The following is a 20,321-nucleotide window of genomic DNA, read 5'->3' on the forward strand; positions in this document are numbered from 1 at the left end:
CTTTCCTTATACGTTTATTACTGTAAAGGCAAAGGTGAAATCAAGTTTTTCAGGACTCTTTCTCCTTTGGCAGCTAGCTGTGGACTGGTGCTAACCTAGACTGATTTTAGAATAAGTGTCTGTGATCTTTTACAGTCAGACATTTTGTTCCTAGGATAGAAAACTTAAAAACTGAAAGTATGTAGCTCACAAATGCCTATAACGGTCACAAAGTTTGATAAAAAGCATTCATGAAAAGTCTCTGAAAGGCTTGCGAGACACAACACATGTCTTAACCCATGGTGTTTTCAGATATCAAGGAATGAAAAGATGTGGAGGATTTGGTTTGACAAAGAAAACCCAGAAGAGGAGCCGCTTCCAAATGCCTATGACAAATCTCTTGACTGCTTCCGACGCCTCCTTCTTATTAGGTCCTGGTGTCCCGACAGAACCATTGCCCAGGTAAAACATGTATTAAAAAGGAAACATCAGAAAACTTTCTAAAGGAGAATTTTCCTTTAAATTTAAAGGAGTATTTTGAATTTGATTATCAACTAGAATTTCCTTGTGGGCTTCTAGGCAATTTTCTAGTAAGACAAATGTGATAAATGGAGACGCAAACAACAAATGAAGTACTGAGGTACACACTTCTCTAAGTGATTTATTAAACCCCTTTGGTCCTAGTGGTAAAACAAAAGCAAATGAGAAAATCATGATTCTGAGCTTGGCATGTAAGAATAACATAAACGTAATGTATTATTCTCATGTATCATTTTACAATAACTCAGGAATGATATAGCTGCTCTATTTTCCTAGTTGTAAATCAGCTTTGGTATAAGCAAGGACCCACAGAAGCAGCAGGGGAGCCATCCAGCAGGACAGACATGGCTCATCCCTAGATAACACCACAGCTCTAGAAGAAAGGAATCAGGTTGTCCTAGAAATCAAATTCTGCAAATGGATTGGATGTGAATCCTTCTTCCCAAAGCTTCATCTTCACCAAGACTTTTTATATTCGGGCCTTACATAGCAGGCATTCATCCACTGAAAATGCACAGGTCTTGCTTTCACAGTCAAATCTTTACAGTTCAGCACAGATAGACTTCTTAATGGTGTTCATAAAGCAATCACAGAGCAAAACCTGCTGGACTCTGTATTCACCTTAGTGTCTGTAGGGAGTCTTACAGAATGTAGAAGGTAACTACCCCCAACTCGACTCAGGTACCATGGGTTATAAGAACGGCTCAATACAAAGACTTATTGTGAAAATAAAAACGAGTTTGGTCCTGTAAGGCAGTGAGGTCACCCTGCTGTTCACATTTCCCTTACTACTTTCTTACTTTTTCTCTGCCCTAATGAACGGTTGGACAGTTGTCTTTTTAAGGCAGTGTGGGAGGGAAGGTATAGGTACAGATGCTTCTTTATCCTTTCCTGCCTCCTTACCTCCCTTCCCATTTCTCCCAGAAAACATTCAGTGCCAAAGTTAAAATAAGGCCTGAGATTGTTCTGTAATGTCTCTATCTTTGTAAGGCTCTGTCATCCTCAGGCAGGCCACCAGTGTGACTTCTTTGCTGTTCACACTTTGCATCTTCTTACCCACTCAGATGCATCTATTTAAAAATAAATGGCAAGGACATTCCATTGTCAGCTTTCCAAGTCCTCCAGTGAATTCCCATGGCCTTTACGATAACACTCAATTCCTAAATGCGATCTAGATGCTCTTCTGGAAATATATCAGACCCTGTGAAATTTGTATTGGTCTGAGTCCCTTTAAAATTTATTGCTAGATAGGTCCTACAAAGTAGATACACTTGGTCCCCATTCCCTACCAGCAGTATGAGGTTACAAATGATACTCTTCATTTTGTCTGGTGGGTTGCTCCACAGCAGGGGCTGCCAGGTGGGATGGCTACAAGAATACTGCACTGTGAGAGGCTATCTAATGCTACATACAAAGTGATATCTAAAAATCATGCTACAAAGGAAGGCCTGTCCATGTGAGATAGCTTCTCAGTCCATTCCCCAACCCCTCCTCAAAACTTTGAGTCTGTTAAATTGAGACCAGATGGAACAAAATGTGCTTTGCACGTGGACGGAGACACCTGTGAAAAATATAGCCTGTATATTTACTCATGCCAATGAGGTGTTAAGGTTTTATAGGTTGGCAGGCTATGCAGAAGCCGGGCTGGCCCGCACTAAGTCATCACTTACACAAATTATGCTGGATGCCCTCCATGCACATGAGACAACTTATTCTTGTTTGCTCCAAAATTCCTGCACATGTGTTCACTGCACGAATGACTTTCCATTGCTTCTATGCCTCAGCGTACATGCTCCTTTGTAAGGATGTGTGCTCTGGTGTATTTCCGAGATGTGAATTGGTTTTGTTGTTGCAGTCCTCTCGAGGTTACAGTTTATTTGCTATTACTTGGTCATTCTATGTCTAATCCTGAGGCAATGTTCCAAAGGCAGAGTCTTTCTGTCACTGCTATGTAGGGCCATCTGACACATATCCTTAGACAAATAAGGCAGTTGTAAACCAAGTTTTATACCTTTAGTAAGATGGGGATTTATGGGTACAGGGAGACTCAGTTATGCCTATTGGTCTAATGTGATGATGCTTATGTTGGGCTGAAGTTATGGAGGTAAGGATACTTGTTCCTCCTCACACGTGTTGGAGCTTTGTCTTGGGGCTTACATCACACAATAAACTACACCCTTTGGACTTGAAGCCAATAGGAAACCATGGCTGTGATCCCAAGAATATCTCTCTCTCCTAGGAACAAGAGTTTTATGTTAAAAAAATCCATCATGATTTCCATTCTAAGTAAAATAGCTTTCTTTATCAAGGAGTAATAAAATGATGTCTCTGTCTCCCCAACAAAATTGATTAATGTGTCTCAGATTGCTTGTGAAATAAGCACAACTCATATATTTTTAATACCAGAAAAGAGCAAGGATGGTATTTCATGATGTAAAAATTAGGCAACAGTCAAATCACAGTGTGATGCTTTAAATTTTTATTTTGTCTTAATAATCAAATGACTGCATATACATTTATAGGATTTTATTATATGTGTATATTGTGGATTGGTCAAATCAGACCGTGAAGTTATTGGAAGAAAGCCACATCTTTTTTGTTTGTGTATTACATTGTGCTGTGTCTTAGGGTTTCTATTCCTGCACAAACATCATGATCAAGAAGCAAGATGGGGAGGAAAGAGTTTATTCAGCTTATACTTCCACATCGCTGTTCATCACCAAAGGAAGTCAGGACTGGGACTCAAGCAGGTCATGAAGCAGGAGCTGATGCAGAGGCCATGGAGGGATGTTACTTACTGGCTTGCTTTCCCTGACTTGCTCGGTCTGCTTTCTTATAGGGTATATGGTCTCTATTACAATTATTTAACCCATCCTTTGTAACAAAACAGCACCTTGTACTGGCTGGTTTTGTGTCAACTTGACAGAAGCTGGAGATATCACAGAGAAAGGAGCCTCATTTGAGGAAATGCCTCCATGAGATCCAGCTGTAAGACATCTTTCAACTAGTGATCAAGGAGGGAGGGCCCAGCCCATTGTGAGTGGTACAATGTTAGATCTGGGTTCTGTAAGAACTCAGGCTGCAGACCTTTAGTGACTCCAAGTGATTTTTGATGATATCAGTGGACATGATAAACAAACTTTTAAAATACTTGCAAGAAGGAACAAAGTTAGAGCCTTTCATACTGGTTGTCAATTTAGAAAATATCGTGAGTGATAATATGCCATATCATGTCTTAAACTGAACTGGATGGAACACCATATCTTCAGAACAACTACTAAAATCATCAAAGGGAACAAGGTCTGAATGGATGATCATTTCTAGGACCAAAAGACACAAGTCCTGACTGGTTATTTTATTCTTGCTGGTCTACAGAAGCATGACTCTGACAAGACACTTCACAGTCCCCTAAGAAGCCAGTCAGGCTGCCTCTTCCCAACATCATTTAATGTTATTTGTCAAGGCAAGAAGACTGTTCACTGTACCAAATCAGCATATTTTAAAATCTTGTATTGGTAGAAATGGTAAACTTGGCTTTATGCTTTGTAACAGGGTAGGGTTGGAACTGAGATGCTGGGAGAGGGATCCTTAGTCCAGTGGCTCAATGCTTTCTCGATTATCACCCATGAGTTTGGTGAATGTGAACCTATTGTCTCCATCCCATCGTGTAGAAGATGAATATCTCATACCCAATTTCAGTTCTCATGTGAGGGATAAAGTTATCCAGAAGCAAAAATAAGTAGAACACTCTGGATATTCAAATGTATTGTTTCAGCTGGCACACATTTCTGCTCTTATGACAATGCCAGATTTTTTCAAAGGCCACTGGACTCCCTTATCACGACCTGTACTTCAGAGCTGGTCGGCGTATTAAGCTGTCTTTGATTTGACGGTGTCCTGTGTTTGATTTCTGTACCTCTCCTCTCATCCTTAACATCTTGGTCTTCATTCTCAGAATGACTTTTGCTGCCCAGGTCTCTGAGCTCACCCTGGGGAGCTGGTCACCCATTCTTGCTTGTTATTCATACCACTTAGGTCTGTCTGAAACCTCACAGCAAGGCAAGCCCCCTGTGCAGTCCTCTTGGGTTAGGATTGAGTAGGTTCATCGCTGCCTTTTAGGGAGGTTAAGTTAATGTGCTAACAGTTGTGTTCTGCTTCCTATGTGAGGAAGACTGATCTGGGCAATCTCCCTGTGGGAACATGTGGATGTTGGGAGAAAACAATGGAATTGGAGGATAGTATTTGTTTAGAGAAGGGCGACCCAGTTATTGGGAGGGAGACAATAGGGATTAAGGGTCACACACACTATTTGGTATTTGAAAAAATTACTCTTTGACTTTTTTAGAAAAAAAAAATACCAGGCATTTCTTATGGAGAGAATGAAGTTAAAAACTGATCTTGTGAACAAGGGTTTCATTAAAATTTCAAACAAGATTAATAGAACCTTCTCTCCCCAGTGTGAAGGGATGATGAAAATTATAAACAGATTATCAAGTAAATCTTTTTAAAATGAATTAACTAATTAATTCACTAATAAAGAGTTATTCAAAGATTATCTATTTGGTAAATACCCCTCATATTTCAAGCATTATACTGGTGAACTATGTGGAAATAGGGTTAACATCCTAAATAATAGTTTCTAAAAGTTTTGTGCACAGCAATAAACCACAGTATGTTGAACTGGGACTCAGAGTCATTCAGCTTAGAATCTCAAGTTCTAACTGTATAATTTTGTCTAGCAAGTAACACAGCATCTGTGAGTCTAACATTGAAATAGAATTAAACAACAAACAAATACCAGGAACAGAGGCATCTGTCCTGTTTCCGTGGCAGTTTAGACGGACATCCTTGAGCTAGTTTGCAGAAGCCACACTTTATTGGAACACATGAAAGGGCTCACAGTACTTTGGTTGATCTGTACTACTTTTGGCAGGCTCGCAAGTACATCATGGACTCCATGGGAGAGAACTATGCAGAGGGAGTTATTCTGGACTTGGAAAAGACATGGGAGGAATCTGACCCACGAACACCACTCATCTGCCTCCTATCCATGGGCTCTGACCCCACAGATTCCATCATTGCTTTGGGGAAGAGACTAAAAATAGAAACACGCTATGTGTCCATGGGCCAGGGCCAGGAGGTCCATGCGAGAAAGCTGTTGCACCAGACTATGGCAAATGTAAGGCCAAATGTCTAGATCCAAACTACACCTCAAGATTGTGTTATGAATGTTGTAAATGATTTTATTTAAAGAATCTCCTAGATTAGATATTTGGAAAATGATTTCATAATCCTCAAGTTTGACTGGGTTGCTCTATGCAATGAATCTCCTTAACAGTTATAGAATAATTTGCACAAAAATTAAGAATTACCATTTTTTAAGGCTCTTGTTTTTGAGGAAATTAGATTCACAGAGAAGTTTCTGTCATATTCTAGAGGGTATATGTCTGGTTACTATTATTCTGAGGATCTAGAAGGGGGCATCCGTCAAATTCCTGTAGATACACATTTTTAAAAGTATTTTTAGTGATATTGTTTTACGGACGAGGTGCTCGTCCTTCAGTTAGGCCCTGTCTGGTTGGCTTGCTAGAGACCAAGCCTCTCATCTTTCCTTGGAGAGATGAGGGAAATGCTGGGGAAGAGACTTTCTTTTTTCTGATCCCCCCTCTCTCAGTCCAGGCCAGGTGTCTTACTTTTTTGGTCCTTCTACCATTCTGGCACACTCTCAGAAGTACACTTCATTCCAGGATTCGCGTGCAGCCTAGGATTCAGTTTTCTGGAATCTGTGTACATGTCATCAATACTGTCTCAGTGTCTTTATCTTTGGCTTCGTGCCTTAAAATGCTGAGCTTAGCTTTACTTGTAAGTTGTGTTACCTCTTTGTGATTTTACTCTGGGCATTGCCACAGCTGTGCTAAAGAGTCATTCTGTCTATCATCATGACAGTGTGCTGTGAGACTAATGTATGCGACAATACGCACAACTGCACTGGGGAGCTCAAGGAAGGGCTAGTAGACTCTTAGAGTCAGCGTAGACGAATTTAAAGTGGTCACTGCCCTTCCATCTTAAAATGCACTGATTTCGTTTCTGAGAAAGTCGTAGTGACATCTCCAGGTGCAGGAAACTAACCCACCTTCCGCCCATTGCTGGTGTTTCTTAGGGAGGATGGGTACTTCTACAGAACTGCCACCTGGGACTCGACTTCCTGGACGAACTAATGGACGTAATTACAGAAACGGAGCCGGTGCACGACACCTTCCGCCTGTGGATGACCACCGAGGTTCACAAGCAGTTCCCCATCGCTCTGCTGCAGATGTCCATCAAGTTTGCCAACGAGCCGCCTCAGGGCCTCCGGGCAGGCCTGAGAAGGACATATGGTGGTGAGCTGGGGGATGCTTCTGCGTCTGCAGGATTTGCACGCGCCCACCGTGTTCTTAAAGAAACTACAGAAGCAGTGTTAGCGAATAGTATTCTTTTTTTGTCTGATGAGGCAAATGATGTGAATTAAGGCAACGGTTTTCTACCTTCAATCCTTCTGTGTTTTCCACATTGTTCTATTGTGCCTGTGCTGGGCAACAGCCTTTCTGTTTTAACATCATATGTTGACAGCTTCCTTGTTTGTGGTAGCTGCTCCACGCGTGGATTAGTGTAGTGTTGCAGCCTCTTCCTAAAGGAAGGTCTGAAGTGTAAGCATGGCCCAATCTATACGTCACAGTATCAGTTAAGTTAACAATGGTGGAATATGGACCATGTGGCAGGCAGAGGCAGGAGAGTCATGAGTTTCACAGTAGGTTTAATAAAAGCTATCTGGGAGGATAAAATTATAGAAAAATATTTAATAATAATAACAATATGATTATATTCCAGTTAAAAACTATAGATATGTTCAAGGGAGTTGCTATTAAGAGTCAGGTCCTGCCAATCTATAAGATAGTAGGGATAGAAATTGGTGTGCATAATGTAATTTAATAATGTTTAATAACTATTTGGGGGCATGTGCTTAACTTGAAATGAACTTTTACATACATTATTTTAAAGTAAGTGTATGCAGCTAGTATATACCTCAGGTATTAACATAGTAAATATTAACTTATAGTGATGATAATTGCATTTGCTGTATAGCTATTTTTCTTTTATCTTTATTTTATCTTTGCACTGTCCAGGTATATTTGTAAGAACTTGTCTTGTGTTATTAATCCTTCCCCAGGACCTAGGATTTTAGGAGATGCTTCAAAGACAAATGATCTCTAAATATCCCAAATTTAAGTGACAACTAGGAAATAAATGGAAGAAAAATAGTGCAAAATTCCCGTGACTTGTTCTTTAGAAAAGGTATAACCAATGAAGGTGCATGAGAGATGACTGTGTTCTTCCCTGACCGTGACAGGTGTGAGCCAGGACCTACTGGATGTGAGTGTGGGGGTTCATTGGAAGCCCATGCTGTACGCAGTAGCCTTCTTACACTCTACTGTCCAGGAGAGACGCAAGTTCGGTCCCCTAGGATGGAATATTCCCTATGAATTTAACCAAGCAGACTTCAATGCCACGGTGCAGTTCATTCAAAACCACCTGGATGACATGGATAGCAAGAAGGTACTATTCTGCCCACTACTTCACACCATGTACTGAATAGATGTGGCAAGCTTCACACAATGGGGGTGAATCTTATGAGGGTTTGATAAGCCTATAGGGTCATGTTTAGGCATGTCCAGTTGGGTCACAATTGCCTCTTGCTTTTAGGAATAAAAAAGGAGGTATATCTATTATCAGTTTATTTCTCACAGTTCATAAGACAGCCCCAAAGGACCGTGGCAGAAATGGGGTATGGGGTGGAGGAAAAGAAAGCTCTAAAAATAAAACAAGAGTTTAGATGACCTTTGAATTTTTTTTTTCTATATAAGTATTTTCAAAAGATAAATTTTGGGGGACTGGGAAGATGACTCAGTAGTTATGGGAGCGGGATGGGCGAATGGGGGTAACATTTCAAATGTAAATACAGAGAGTATCTAATAAAAATATATCTTACTGAAAAAAAACCATACACACTACTCTTGCAAAAAAACCAAGTTCAGTTCTTAGTACCCATGTCAGGTGACTCATGACTATCCATAACGTCAGCTCCAGCTCCAGAAGAATACGCTCTTCTCTGGACTCCTCCAACACCTACTTTCATACATGTATACCCTGTAATCAAGACAAGCATGTACATAATTTAAAAATTAGAAATAAATGATTAGAAGCAAATGTAAAAAAAATTGCTCACAAGAATCTATTTGAAGTAATAAACATGACCTTGAAGGAGCTCTTCACTTTGTCCTGTTCGATTATTTATTTATTTATTTATTTATTTATTTATTTATTTATTTATTTATTTATTTATTTATTTCACTGTATCTTGAGATCACCGAGGAAGACTGGCCGTGTGGCTGACATTGATGGTAAGCACATGACAACGTGTGATTGTTCTGTGTTCCCAGGGAGTATCCTGGACCACTGTCCGCTACATGATAGGAGAAATTCAGTATGGAGGCAGAGTCACCGACGACTATGACAAGAGACTGCTGAACACATTTGCAAAGGTTTGGTTCAGTGAAAACATGTTTGGACCAGATTTCACCTTTTACCAAGGATACAACATTCCAAAATGCAGTACAGTGGACGGCTACCTTCAGTACATCCAGGTCTGTTTGCTTTCACATTTTAACTCTGGAACAAATCTTTGCAGCTCTTCGACCCTTATGAAACTTAATTGTAATGATGGAGTAGCAAAGGCTTCTGATTTCATCATATTTTTATAACCTCTTGATTATCATGCTTAGCTCTGCTCTGAGAATGAGGCTCATGTGAACTTCTTCTGCATATCCTGTGAGTTTTAAATGGCTTGGGGTGGACTTTCTTTGGTGAGATGACAGATGGGGTGGATGACAGGAGAGGACCTGCACAATCATGTGCGGTTCTCTGCCCATGGGACTCCGGCTAATACACTTGTAGAGCAACAGAAGGTTCTGGACTCAGTTTATTCTACATTTAACCCAGGTGGTTAATCTTTGACATTCTTTTAGGCCCAAAGCTTTATATAGGTTTGGCATTCACGAACCTGCCTTGCTTAAGATAAAATTTCTTAACTCTAGTAGTATTGGACTTTATGGCCAGGTTACTCTCTCTTGCACACTGTAGGGTGTTTTGCATGGTCTGTGACCTCTACCTACTAATTTCTATCAGATCCCCTTCCTGATTTTAATATCAATAAGTGTCTCTAGGTGTTGCCGAATGATCGCCTGGTGGAAAAACTGTGTCTGTTTTCGGAGTGCTCTCTAAGATACAGTAATGTATATTTTGATTGGCTAGTCAGGAATATGTAAGGGAAGAAAGTCCAATGTTGAAGGTATCTGCACTTCATCTCTGTACCTTGAATGTATTAGGTCATGATTTAGCAGTTGCTTTGGTTTCTGCCTCAGATTTATCTCGGTGTAAACAACTAAAGCCCAGCACCCCGAAGGGATGCATTTATCAGTATATTTATGGGTTTTGATATGTAAATATAATAAGTTTATCATATATAACCACCTCTGTGCTTTTATTAATTCAAATCAACAAGTAACTTTTGCCTTCCTGTAGTGTGTGTGTCTTTAAATCATTAACCACCAAAAAGAGAAGTGTCTGACACATTATAAATTTGAGGATATCTGCACCTTTGTTTCTAAATACAGACCTCATTTCACAGTGAAACTGAGGTTGCTCATATAAAGGTATAAGTTGTCTTATATATACCAGAAAACAGCAGAAGGGAGAGAGACTATTAATAGGATAATAAAGTTAAGGGTGAAAATTACACGTGGGAATACATGTCAATTTGTAGGTCCGTTTTCTCTTTCCCAGTGGTTGCAGAAACTCTCTGCTTCTTTGTTCTGCTCTAGTTGTGTCTCGATGTCTGTCAGTATTTTCCCGGTTATATTTGAATATTTCCGTTCCCCCACTCACCTCCACTTTTCTCCCCAGGACAGAACAGTTTCCACCCTCCGTCTTATTTGAGCTATGCTTTAAAAAAAAAAATCCCAACAAACAAACAAACAAACAAAAAAAACCTCTCATTTCTTGCTCTTCGTCTCGATATAATAGCCATTAATTATGCAAAATTCATTTTAAATGATTTTAATTAGACTAGTCAAAATTTTCCATTTTCATCCCACATGTCATAGAAGAAGGTGGTGTCTCCAGTTAAATTTTGCTTCAGTCTGTTTTGTGTTTCTTCATGTTATAAGTTTTTATTTTGGGTATGTGGAAAGTTATTAGGATTTGGGGGAGGGGGGTTTTATCCAGTCACAAGAAAGACATAAGTTGAGTGGTTATCTTAGTTAAAACAATTTTATTTTATAACTCCATAGTTTAATTGGTGTATATGCTAGCAATGTATGTTTAATATATATATATGTATATATATATATATATATATATATACATATACATATACATATATTATTTTATTTTCTTGTTTTGCTCAGAGCTTACCTGCATATGACAGCCCAGAGGTATTTGGTCTTCATCCCAATGCTGACATCACTTACCAGAGCAAGCTGGCCAAGGATGTGCTGGACACTATCCTAGGCATCCAGCCCAAGGACAGTTCTGGTGGGGGGGACGAGACTCGGGAGGCTGTGGTGGCCCGCCTGGCTGATGATATGCTGGAGAAGCTCCCAGAAGATTATAGTCCCTTTGAAGTGAGTCCATGTGGTCCACATTTCAGTCTTTGGGGAAGTGAGGAGGGAAAAAGTAGGACAAAATATGAGAGAGAAACATGCAGAACGAGAGGAGCTCCAGATGAGCCACCAAAGAAAAGCCATGGAGAAACTGACGTGAATGTCAGTGTTTATTACTGACTGATATTTGTCTAGTGGTATTATAGAGCCTTCCTTGAGGTACTTCATAATGCCATGGTTTAGAGTGAAGGACCAGTTATCATGTGTGCATGTTTGTATGTGTATGTTTGCATGTGCGTGTGACTTCAATTTTTTATCGACTCTTTGGAAATTACACATCATGTACTCCAATACCAGTGATTTCTTAGTCTTTCTATATCTGCCCTTCTAATTTACCTCCACAATAAAAATAAAAATTTTAAGTAAGCAAACAAACTAACAAAACCCATAAAACATCTCTCTGACCTATCAGAGGCTTCTCTTTTAACCACAGAGGCTGCATTTTCCAACATCACCTCTCTGCTGGCTTTTCATATAACTAACTTTGAAGACTGATCCTTTTGGTATTTAAATAGCTTCTAAGCAATTTATGATTACGAAATTTAATGTCTTAGCATGCAATTCATGTTTCGAGAAAATTCACGGTGCTATAGTTTATAAATCTTTGATAAATCTGTGGCAATTTTCCATATGGTCTAAGAAATTCAGGACACAGATCCTGACTACACACAAATGGCTCCCACTCCTGTTATCCCTACCAAACAGACAATTTCATCTACTAATACTGAGCTCAAGGGCCCCTTGTCAAGAGAATAATTTTCCTGGAAGAATCTCTGAACACTCCCTGGAGAAAATCAATACTGTTTTCAGCTTTCATAAGGCTTCTTCATTACAGTTTTAGAAGAAGAGGTCATTGCATCTACTAGAGGTCAAAATATTTATGAAGCAATTAAAATATTTAAAAGAGAATAATTATGTAATAGAACACGGTAACTAGACTTTTTGAAAACTCTTTCTTTCTTCCTTCCTCCCTCTTCCTTCCTTCCTTCCTTCCTTCCTTCCTTCCTTCCTTCCTTCCTTCCTTCCTTTCTTTCTTTCTTTCTTTCTTTCTTTCTTTCTTTCTTTCTTTCTTTCTTTCTTTCTTTCTTTCTTTCTTTCTTTCTTCAGAATTTGTTAGAACAACTCCAGCACAAAATAGTCCAGCTTAACAAGTTCATTAAATACCTGTAAAATAGAAAGGACTGAATAGGTATCTGTGCTTAAAATGAAAAGCAGAGTGCTTTAAAAATGGATATCTGGTTATTTGAGACAACCAGCAGAGTGGTTGTATGCATGTACATGTTCTCTGCATGTACTAACATATATGTCATACATGTTCTCTGCATGTACTAACATATATGTCATACATGTTCTCTGCATGTACTAACATATATGTCATACATGTTCTCTGCACGTACTAACATATATGTCATACATGTTCTCTGCATGTACTAACATATATGTCATACATGTTCTCTGCATGTACTTACATATATGTCATATTGGCAGGGAATAAGTCATTCCCATTAATTTCATTTGATAAAGTGCTTGTAGCTATATACATTTTGCATGCTTCTTTGAATTAATGACTCCCTGTTTTTTCAAACATGTTCTAAAAATTTAGACTGGTCATATACAAGGTATTTGTTTTCTTATATCATATTTTTATTGTACTTTCAAAAAGCTAAAAAAATATTATTTATGGCATTGCAAAAAGCAGGTCTGATTTAGACACCCCAGGGCACAATCCTATACATCATTGTAGCTGTTTAATTCCTGTTGTATACTTTGAATGTCTCTATGGAAGGTGAAAGAGAGATTACAGAAGATGGGACCATTCCAGCCCATGAACATTTTCCTCAGGCAGGAGATTGACAGGATGCAGCGGGTCCTCAGCCTTGTCCGTAGCACCCTGACTGAGCTGAAACTCGCTCTTGATGGCACCATTATCATGAGTGAAAGTCTACGAGATGCTCTGGATTGCATGTTTGATGCCAGAATCCCTGCTCGGTGGAAAAAGGTAAGTCCAGCCCTGCTCTTACTTTGAGAGCTGCTATAATTGTACCAAAGAGACACATGGTTCTTACTCTTAGTGATGCTTGGTGGTGATTCTCCTGTCTTCAAAATTAAAATCATTTAGTTTATGTGGATATGTCTACTTAAGTGTAAATATGCAGTTCACATACATACACGTGCCCCGCAGAATCACACTATAAGGGGATTAAATCCCCTTTACATGGAGTTACAGGGAGTTGTATGCCAGCAAATGTGGGCACTAGGACCTGAACCAGGTTCTCTGTAAGATATAAGTGATATTAATCACTGGGCCATCTCTTCCCTTATTTCTTATTTTAAAATTTAATTAAAATATAATTACATCATCCTCCTTTATACTCTTTTCTTCTGCTCTTCCCACACACCCAAACTCCGTTCCCAGATTTACATTTTCTTTAGCCACTGGACTCACACATACATAAAGTAAACAACTTTAAAAATACAATCTACTAAGTCTGGCAGTGTTGCCTAATGTGTATGCTTCCAGGGTTAATCACTAGATATAAACAATCAGGGGCGCAGGTATAAACTAGGTATAAACAATCTTGGAAGGATGTTTCAACAGTTTCAACAACTCTTTCAGCAGCTGTTAATCACTTACAGCTCTTCATCTAGAACTGGAGTCACAGAAGATTTCTTCATGCATGTTGGGATATCAACTCTTGTTGAACCTGTGCAGGTCTTATTTAGGCAGCCATTTTGTTGAGACTTGACGGGTACTGCTTCCCTGTTATAGTTAGAGGGCACAATCTTATAGCAGACTTTCTTGTCCTCTGTCTCTTCCAATCTTTCTACTCCCATCTTCAGTGATGTTCTCAGAGCTTTAGATGTTATTAGGTACTTAGGTACTTATGTTTTAGATGTACCAAATGGGGAGGAACATCTTATGACCTTCTGTTTTCTGTATTTTGATAACCTATGGCTTTCTGTATTGATCTTTTTTTTCTTAATAAATGAAACTTCTTTTTGAGGGATAAGCCATATACTCATCAATGGCTGGAATAGGTATTTATGATGGAGTATTGATTTAGATACTTATATTATGGGAGCAGTATGTTTTCTTCAAGGTCTATGTGCTCTCCAGGTAATTTGGGTTGCTTTATAGTATCACATATGATTTCATTCCTGCTGATCAGGCCTTAAACTCAACTAGGCAGCTGTTGGTCACTTCCAAGATGGACAGGCCACTATTTCACCATACTAAACATGTCACCCCAGTTATTTTTGTGGTTCTTAGGTCTTGCAGCTGGGTGGGACTACTGAATGCTGCTCTTCCCTTGGGAGCTTGTACAAGAGTGGGTTCTCAAGACTTAGGGTTCCAGGTCGGGTTCTGATCCTTCACTTCAAGTCCTGCATCAAAAGTATATCATGTCTTCAGCAATAAAGTCTGAACTTTGAATTCTGGGAGACACCCCCAGTGCAAAGACACAGCCTCTATTGTTTTAGGGGTCTGTTGGACTCCTCTTACCATGTCCTTGAGAGCTTCCCATGTGTAGTATTGAGGTTTTTGCCAGATAGTCCATGACTCTAGGGGTGATTGTCACCACCTCGACTTGATCACATTCTTTAAAAGGCAGGATCTGGTTAGAGAATGAAATATGGTAAACAGTGTTTTCAGGATGGTATACGTCAGATTTTGGAGATGAAATATTTACTTTTCTTTCTACCTGGTTTCACAAAGAAGAGGTGAATAAAGAGTAGCGAGATTGTAGAATATTTCCCGAAAAGGCCACTGTTAGAGAAGATACATGGTATTTGCTAGCAAGTGAGTTTCTTAAAATATAACCTAAAATGAGACAGGTTGATCTACAAACATCACGGTAATCTTCAGCTTCTCCTCTAAAAACTGCTGAGCAAACTGTGTGTTTCCTACAGACAATCTTGTTCTAATGTGACAGAAAGAGCTAGGCTCCCCAGTAAGAATCTGTATAGTTCCTGAAAGTGCAATGAAGTTCCTAAAAGCTGCTGCTCAAATAGGACACAGTTTTCAGGTACTTTAGGAGATGATGGTGTATCAGTTACCCACTTAGGTACGTGTCTTAGAGGTTGAGCAGGTCCTTTGCTCCACCAAATTACCCTTTGAGAACATAGTAGCGACTCTGCCATCTGGAAGCAGTGCCACCTGGGTATATGGACTCTGAAGTTATCATATCAGAGGGCAGGTGAATTGGGCAAGGTAGACTAGATGTACATGTACCAGTCGGGCCCCTTATCTTCTTCTCGCTATCCTTGAATCAGTATCTAAGCCAACCTAACCATTTGGGAGTCCAGAAAGCATAGAAAGGACATGAGTTGTTTGATAACCTACATTTGAAACACTCTCCAGCCAAATTGTTTTTTTTTTTCCTTTGTTAATATGAATTAGGATAGAGCAGCATCAGGATAGTTATATGGATGGAGCTCTTAGGCAATAAAGAAACTTCAGGAGTGTAGAAGACACATTTCTTCCAACAAGACAGTGTTTAGCACTGACTATATTTGGAGCCTCACTGTGCAAGTAGTGGACTAAAGAGTTCTGGAGGCTGCTTAGGGCCGAGATGATCATGAGTTGAAAAAGCATTATGGGAAAGGAACCATTTTTATGCACGCTGATGTTACTACTAAATGACTAAAAGTATATGCATCTATGAATGTGGATCCCGGGCTAGAATATTTATGTCTATATCATGCCTAGCCTGGTACAGGTTTGTTGGCTTGTTGTATGTCAACTTCCTTCCATTTACATATGTGTACGATGGAAATGACTATGTGTCATTCCCAGCTGTTCTGCAAGGACTAAATGAATTCAAAGTGCTAGTATGATTTTTGTAGTGTGTGGCCAATACTGTGTAAGTGCTTTTGTCATGAAGACTGGACCATCATTGATGACTGCTGGTTCTGAATTCAAAGTGCTAGTATGATTTTTGTAGTGTGTAGCCAATACTGTGTAAGTGCTTTCGGCTATTGTCATGAAGACTGGACCATCACTGATGACTACTGGTTCTCTCACTAGCACCATCACAAGATCACTTCCACTACCATCTCCACACATTTGCTTCTCCTACCCCTACCATGGGTACCACCACCATCACTACTCCCTCCTCCAGCGTGGCCACCTTCACAACCATCATCTGCCATGCTTCCACCTCCATCAGCACCATTGCCATTCCGAGTGTTTGAGTTGTTGAATGTAACTGCAAGGGGATGTCACAGTGTGACTACTGTGGGATAATCATTAAGTCTCAGAAACCAGAACAGGTAAGACAGTATTGTGTAGGCACAAGACTCCAAGGAAGAAAATGCTTCCAAGTGAAGAGCAGATAACAAAAAGTACAAGGGGAATCTGGTCCAGCTCTGGTTTTGAGGGCTATGATGTGCCGGGAAGACAGCAGACAGTAAAAGCAGCAGTCTGTCCTACAGGAGACTGACTTCAGTGTACAGAGAGTGGGAAGGCAGTGGTTAGGGAAGAGGTGGAGAGTCCAGAGGTATCCTCTTTGTTTATGGTACTAGATGCTGAAGATGAAGTACACGGGACTGGAAGAGCAAGAACGTTGAGTATTGGGCAAGACTGAGAAGGTAGAGGAAGGCAGCAGATAGAGATACAATTTAGAAAAGGAATCGTTGTGGGTGCTTGTATTTCTTTAGCAAGATAGAAAACTACTTTGATGGGATTAGAATCAGACGTGTCTTGGGGAAGACTTGTTTAGGACAGAAGTGTTTTATTAATAAGCAATAGTGCTTGCTAAACAAGCATGAGGACCTGAGTTCAAATCTCAAGCCCTCATGTTAAAAGTCATTCACAGTTTCATATGCCTGGAACCTCAACATGAAGGGAGGTAGACAGGCAGATACAGTAGGCTTCTAGTTCTGCAAGGGAGCCTGTATTGAGTAGGAACTTGGAGAGTAGAGAGTAATGGACCAAGACACCCTAGGTTTCTTCTCTGGTTACTGAAAGTGTGTACATGGGTATAGGTATGCCTATAATCTCTCTCTCTCTCTCTCTCTCTCTCTCTCACTCTCTCTCTCTCTCTCTCTCTCTCTCTCTCTCTCTCTCACACACACACACACACACACACAGACACACCCCTCCTATTCACAAGGTTTATCAGTGCCAAGCCTCACATATATTTTCCTAAACGGTCACCCAATGTGTGGTAACTAGAACTTGTCCTGTGTTCTTCACATTATTTGTTGATGTCACAATGCATCTCTTGGTCACATGACCTAGGAACACTGAATCATCACGGACAGGAGCCCCTTTCCCTCTTTCTCACCTTACACAATTTCAGTGCAAAGGCCTTTCCATTTGAATTTCCCGTTCTTACTGCCAACAGATGGAGAACCTTTCAAGTCACTGGCCTTGGACATTTGTTCCCTCTAAGCTAGCTCACTCAGCCCTGCCAGCCCCAGAGAAGCTCTAGAGTGGAACAAGTCTTTGCAGCCAGCAGCCTCTCATATAATATCCCCCTTACTCTGAGACAAAATGTGATTTTAGCACTTTTTTTTAACCCAACACACCTATAAAGGTAGGATAGAGTGAGCTATCCAATTCTTAAATTATTATCATTTTATGCGGTTTTTCTTCTATTAATGTTACTATCAGTCTGTGGAATTGCAGAAACTCTTGAAATATAGGGAAATTAATTGTAATGATATTTGAAATTCAAGCGAGACACCTACCCAAGTTGATTATGACATTTATTCCTACTGAAAATGTTGCAATTATGGGGAAATGTTATAACCTGTGATTTGCAGATTCTTCCCCCACGCTGCTACTACTGCTGCCTTAATGACATTCATACCCGTTGTCACAGAGGAAATTGCTCAAGTGAATTCGGGGAGAAGGTACAAGTGGGGAGTGCAAATGAATTGTGGGTGGTAAAGGAAGCTAGGTCCCCCTTTCTGCTCCTTCATGGGACACACACTCAAGGGAACAACTGTTGTTTACCTCATTAAGATAAACAGTGACTGGCGTCTAGGACGAGTTGCACACAGAATGCATTTTAAAGTGTTGACCTGTCTTGATGATGTCATGAGTTTACTGAGATAAGTAAAAATCATGTCTTAGACACTGTCTACTGCAATTGTAGTCCGGTCATAATGGAAGCCTGTTAAATTTTATTCCATCCATGTTTTTCGAATTCTTCACAATCGGTGGTGAAGAGATCCGTGGGTGGAGGGTGGCTATGGTGTCTGTCATCTTTCACTGCTCTTTAAATTCGAATCATTAAGGTATCCTCGAATCATTAACGTGAAGGAGAAAGGATAATCCAGAAAGTTTGTGGGGCGGAGCTTAGTGGAAATTCAAGATGGAGAGGACATTTGTAACACATTGTAATGATGAAGATGAAGCCCTTGCTTGTTTTTCTTTCTGAGTGAGCTCGGTTTACAGGGCCGAATCAAACCTCTACTGAAGGATCGCTTTAATCTTGTGTGTTTCAGGCATCCTGGGTTTCTAGCACCCTGGGCTTCTGGTTTACTGAACTTCTAGAAAGAAACTGCCAGTTCACCTCCTGGGTTTCCAGTGGCAGACCCCACTGCTTCTGGATGACAGGTTTCTTTAATCCCCAGGGATTCCTAACTGCCATTCGACAGGTAATAGCTTTCACCTGGCTCATTGTGTTACTGTGATTTGTCTCTCTAGCCCTCCCTGATTTCCTGATAGCGTTAAAGAATATAATATGACAGAGAATGATGACTTTTGTTCAGTATTAGCAGTTACCATGTTGTGATGATAAAAATAGACACTTATTCCCAGGCTGCAAGCATGTATTTGTTATTGATTGATTGATTGGCTGATTGATTGATTTGATTTTATAACTTTGCCCTTTAAAATACACATGGCTGAATTAGTAAGGACACGAGCATTTTTTTTAAAATGAGAGAATCTCTTAAATCCTTTAAATGAAGATCACTTGGGATAACTTGATCTTCATTTTGCTCCTCCTCTAGAGAAAAGCTTGTAATTATTCCCTGTGTCTTTTTGCTCACTTGAATAGGAAATAACTCGAACCAACAAAGGATGGGCTTTGGACAATATGGTTCTTTGCAACGAAGTCACCAAGTTCATGAAGGACGACATTTCTGCTCCTCCAGTAGAAGGGGCCTATGTCTATGGCTTATATCTTGAGGGTGCTGGCTGGGACAAAAGGAACATGAAACTCACTGAATCCAAACCCAAAGTGCTTTTTGAGTTGATGCCTGTCATAAGGATTTTCGCAGAAAACAATAGTAAGTCATCTTACATCTTCAAAAAGGATTGATGTTACAGGGTTGACTAATGTTATAAATACAGTGTCATTATTTTGCTCTCAGGCAGTAGGGACTTTACCAACCAGTTGCATATTCATACCTATTTTTAATGAGTGCCTGCTGATCTTCAGACCTTTCCTTGGGTGCTATCATATCATATTATCACAGTAAATCTTGTCTGCCTGATAAAGCAGATAACACATGCATGGTAGATGGGGTTTCACCAATGGGATCAGAAAGAAATACATGGAGTGAAGAAGTATAAGATAACTATGGAACGGAAAGAACAAGAACTGAGCGTCATGAAGCCCTTTAATGATATGAGTGCATTTTTGGTTGAATAAGTAAAGGAAGAGCTAAGGCATCTTTAAAGATGGATGGTATTCGGATCCCATGGAATTGTATCTCAGTGGGAAACTTGGCTCAGGGAGTGTGTGTGTGTGTGTGTGTGTGTGTGTGTGCTGGGGATTGAATTCAAGGTCTCTCACAGAGAAGGTAAATGTTGATCTTGAACTTGCAGTCCTCTCGTTTCAGCCTCCCACGTCTAGACCAGGTTAAATATTTATTTACTTTTATGATATTTATGAGGGTTTTGTCATCATCTTTATGTAGTTTGTGCAATACATGCATGGCTGGTATCCATAGAAGCCAGAAGAGGGATCTGGATGCCCTACAACTAGGTCATAGATGGTAGTAAATTGTCATGTACATGCTAGAAAAGAATTCATGGCCTCTGCAAGAAGAGCAAGTGCTTAGCTTTCTCTGCAGCACCTAAATATT

At 39.9% G+C, this 20,321-nt stretch overlaps 1 protein-coding gene across 1 annotated transcript in view; it reads left to right on the forward strand.

Moving 5' to 3' along the window:
• Positions 1-20,321, forward strand: part of DNAH5 (dynein axonemal heavy chain 5) — a gene marked incomplete at both ends in the record, with an annotated part of 235,306 nt that overhangs the window by 206,129 nt on the left and 8,856 nt on the right. The window contains 9 exons of the mRNA XM_080933639.1: positions 292-441; positions 5,453-5,698; positions 6,680-6,899; positions 7,907-8,112; positions 8,997-9,200; positions 11,022-11,237; positions 13,063-13,275; positions 18,732-18,884; positions 19,289-19,520. Of these exons, the coding sequence (XP_080789765.1) occupies positions 292-441; positions 5,453-5,698; positions 6,680-6,899; positions 7,907-8,112; positions 8,997-9,200; positions 11,022-11,237; positions 13,063-13,275; positions 18,732-18,884; positions 19,289-19,520 (1,840 nt within the window). The remainder of the gene's footprint in view (positions 1-291; positions 442-5,452; positions 5,699-6,679; positions 6,900-7,906; positions 8,113-8,996; positions 9,201-11,021; positions 11,238-13,062; positions 13,276-18,731; positions 18,885-19,288; positions 19,521-20,321) is intronic.

Source organism: Micromys minutus (genome assembly GCF_963924665.1).
Source record: "Micromys minutus genome assembly, chromosome: 20".
NCBI lineage: Eukaryota > Metazoa > Chordata > Mammalia > Rodentia > Muridae > Micromys > Micromys minutus.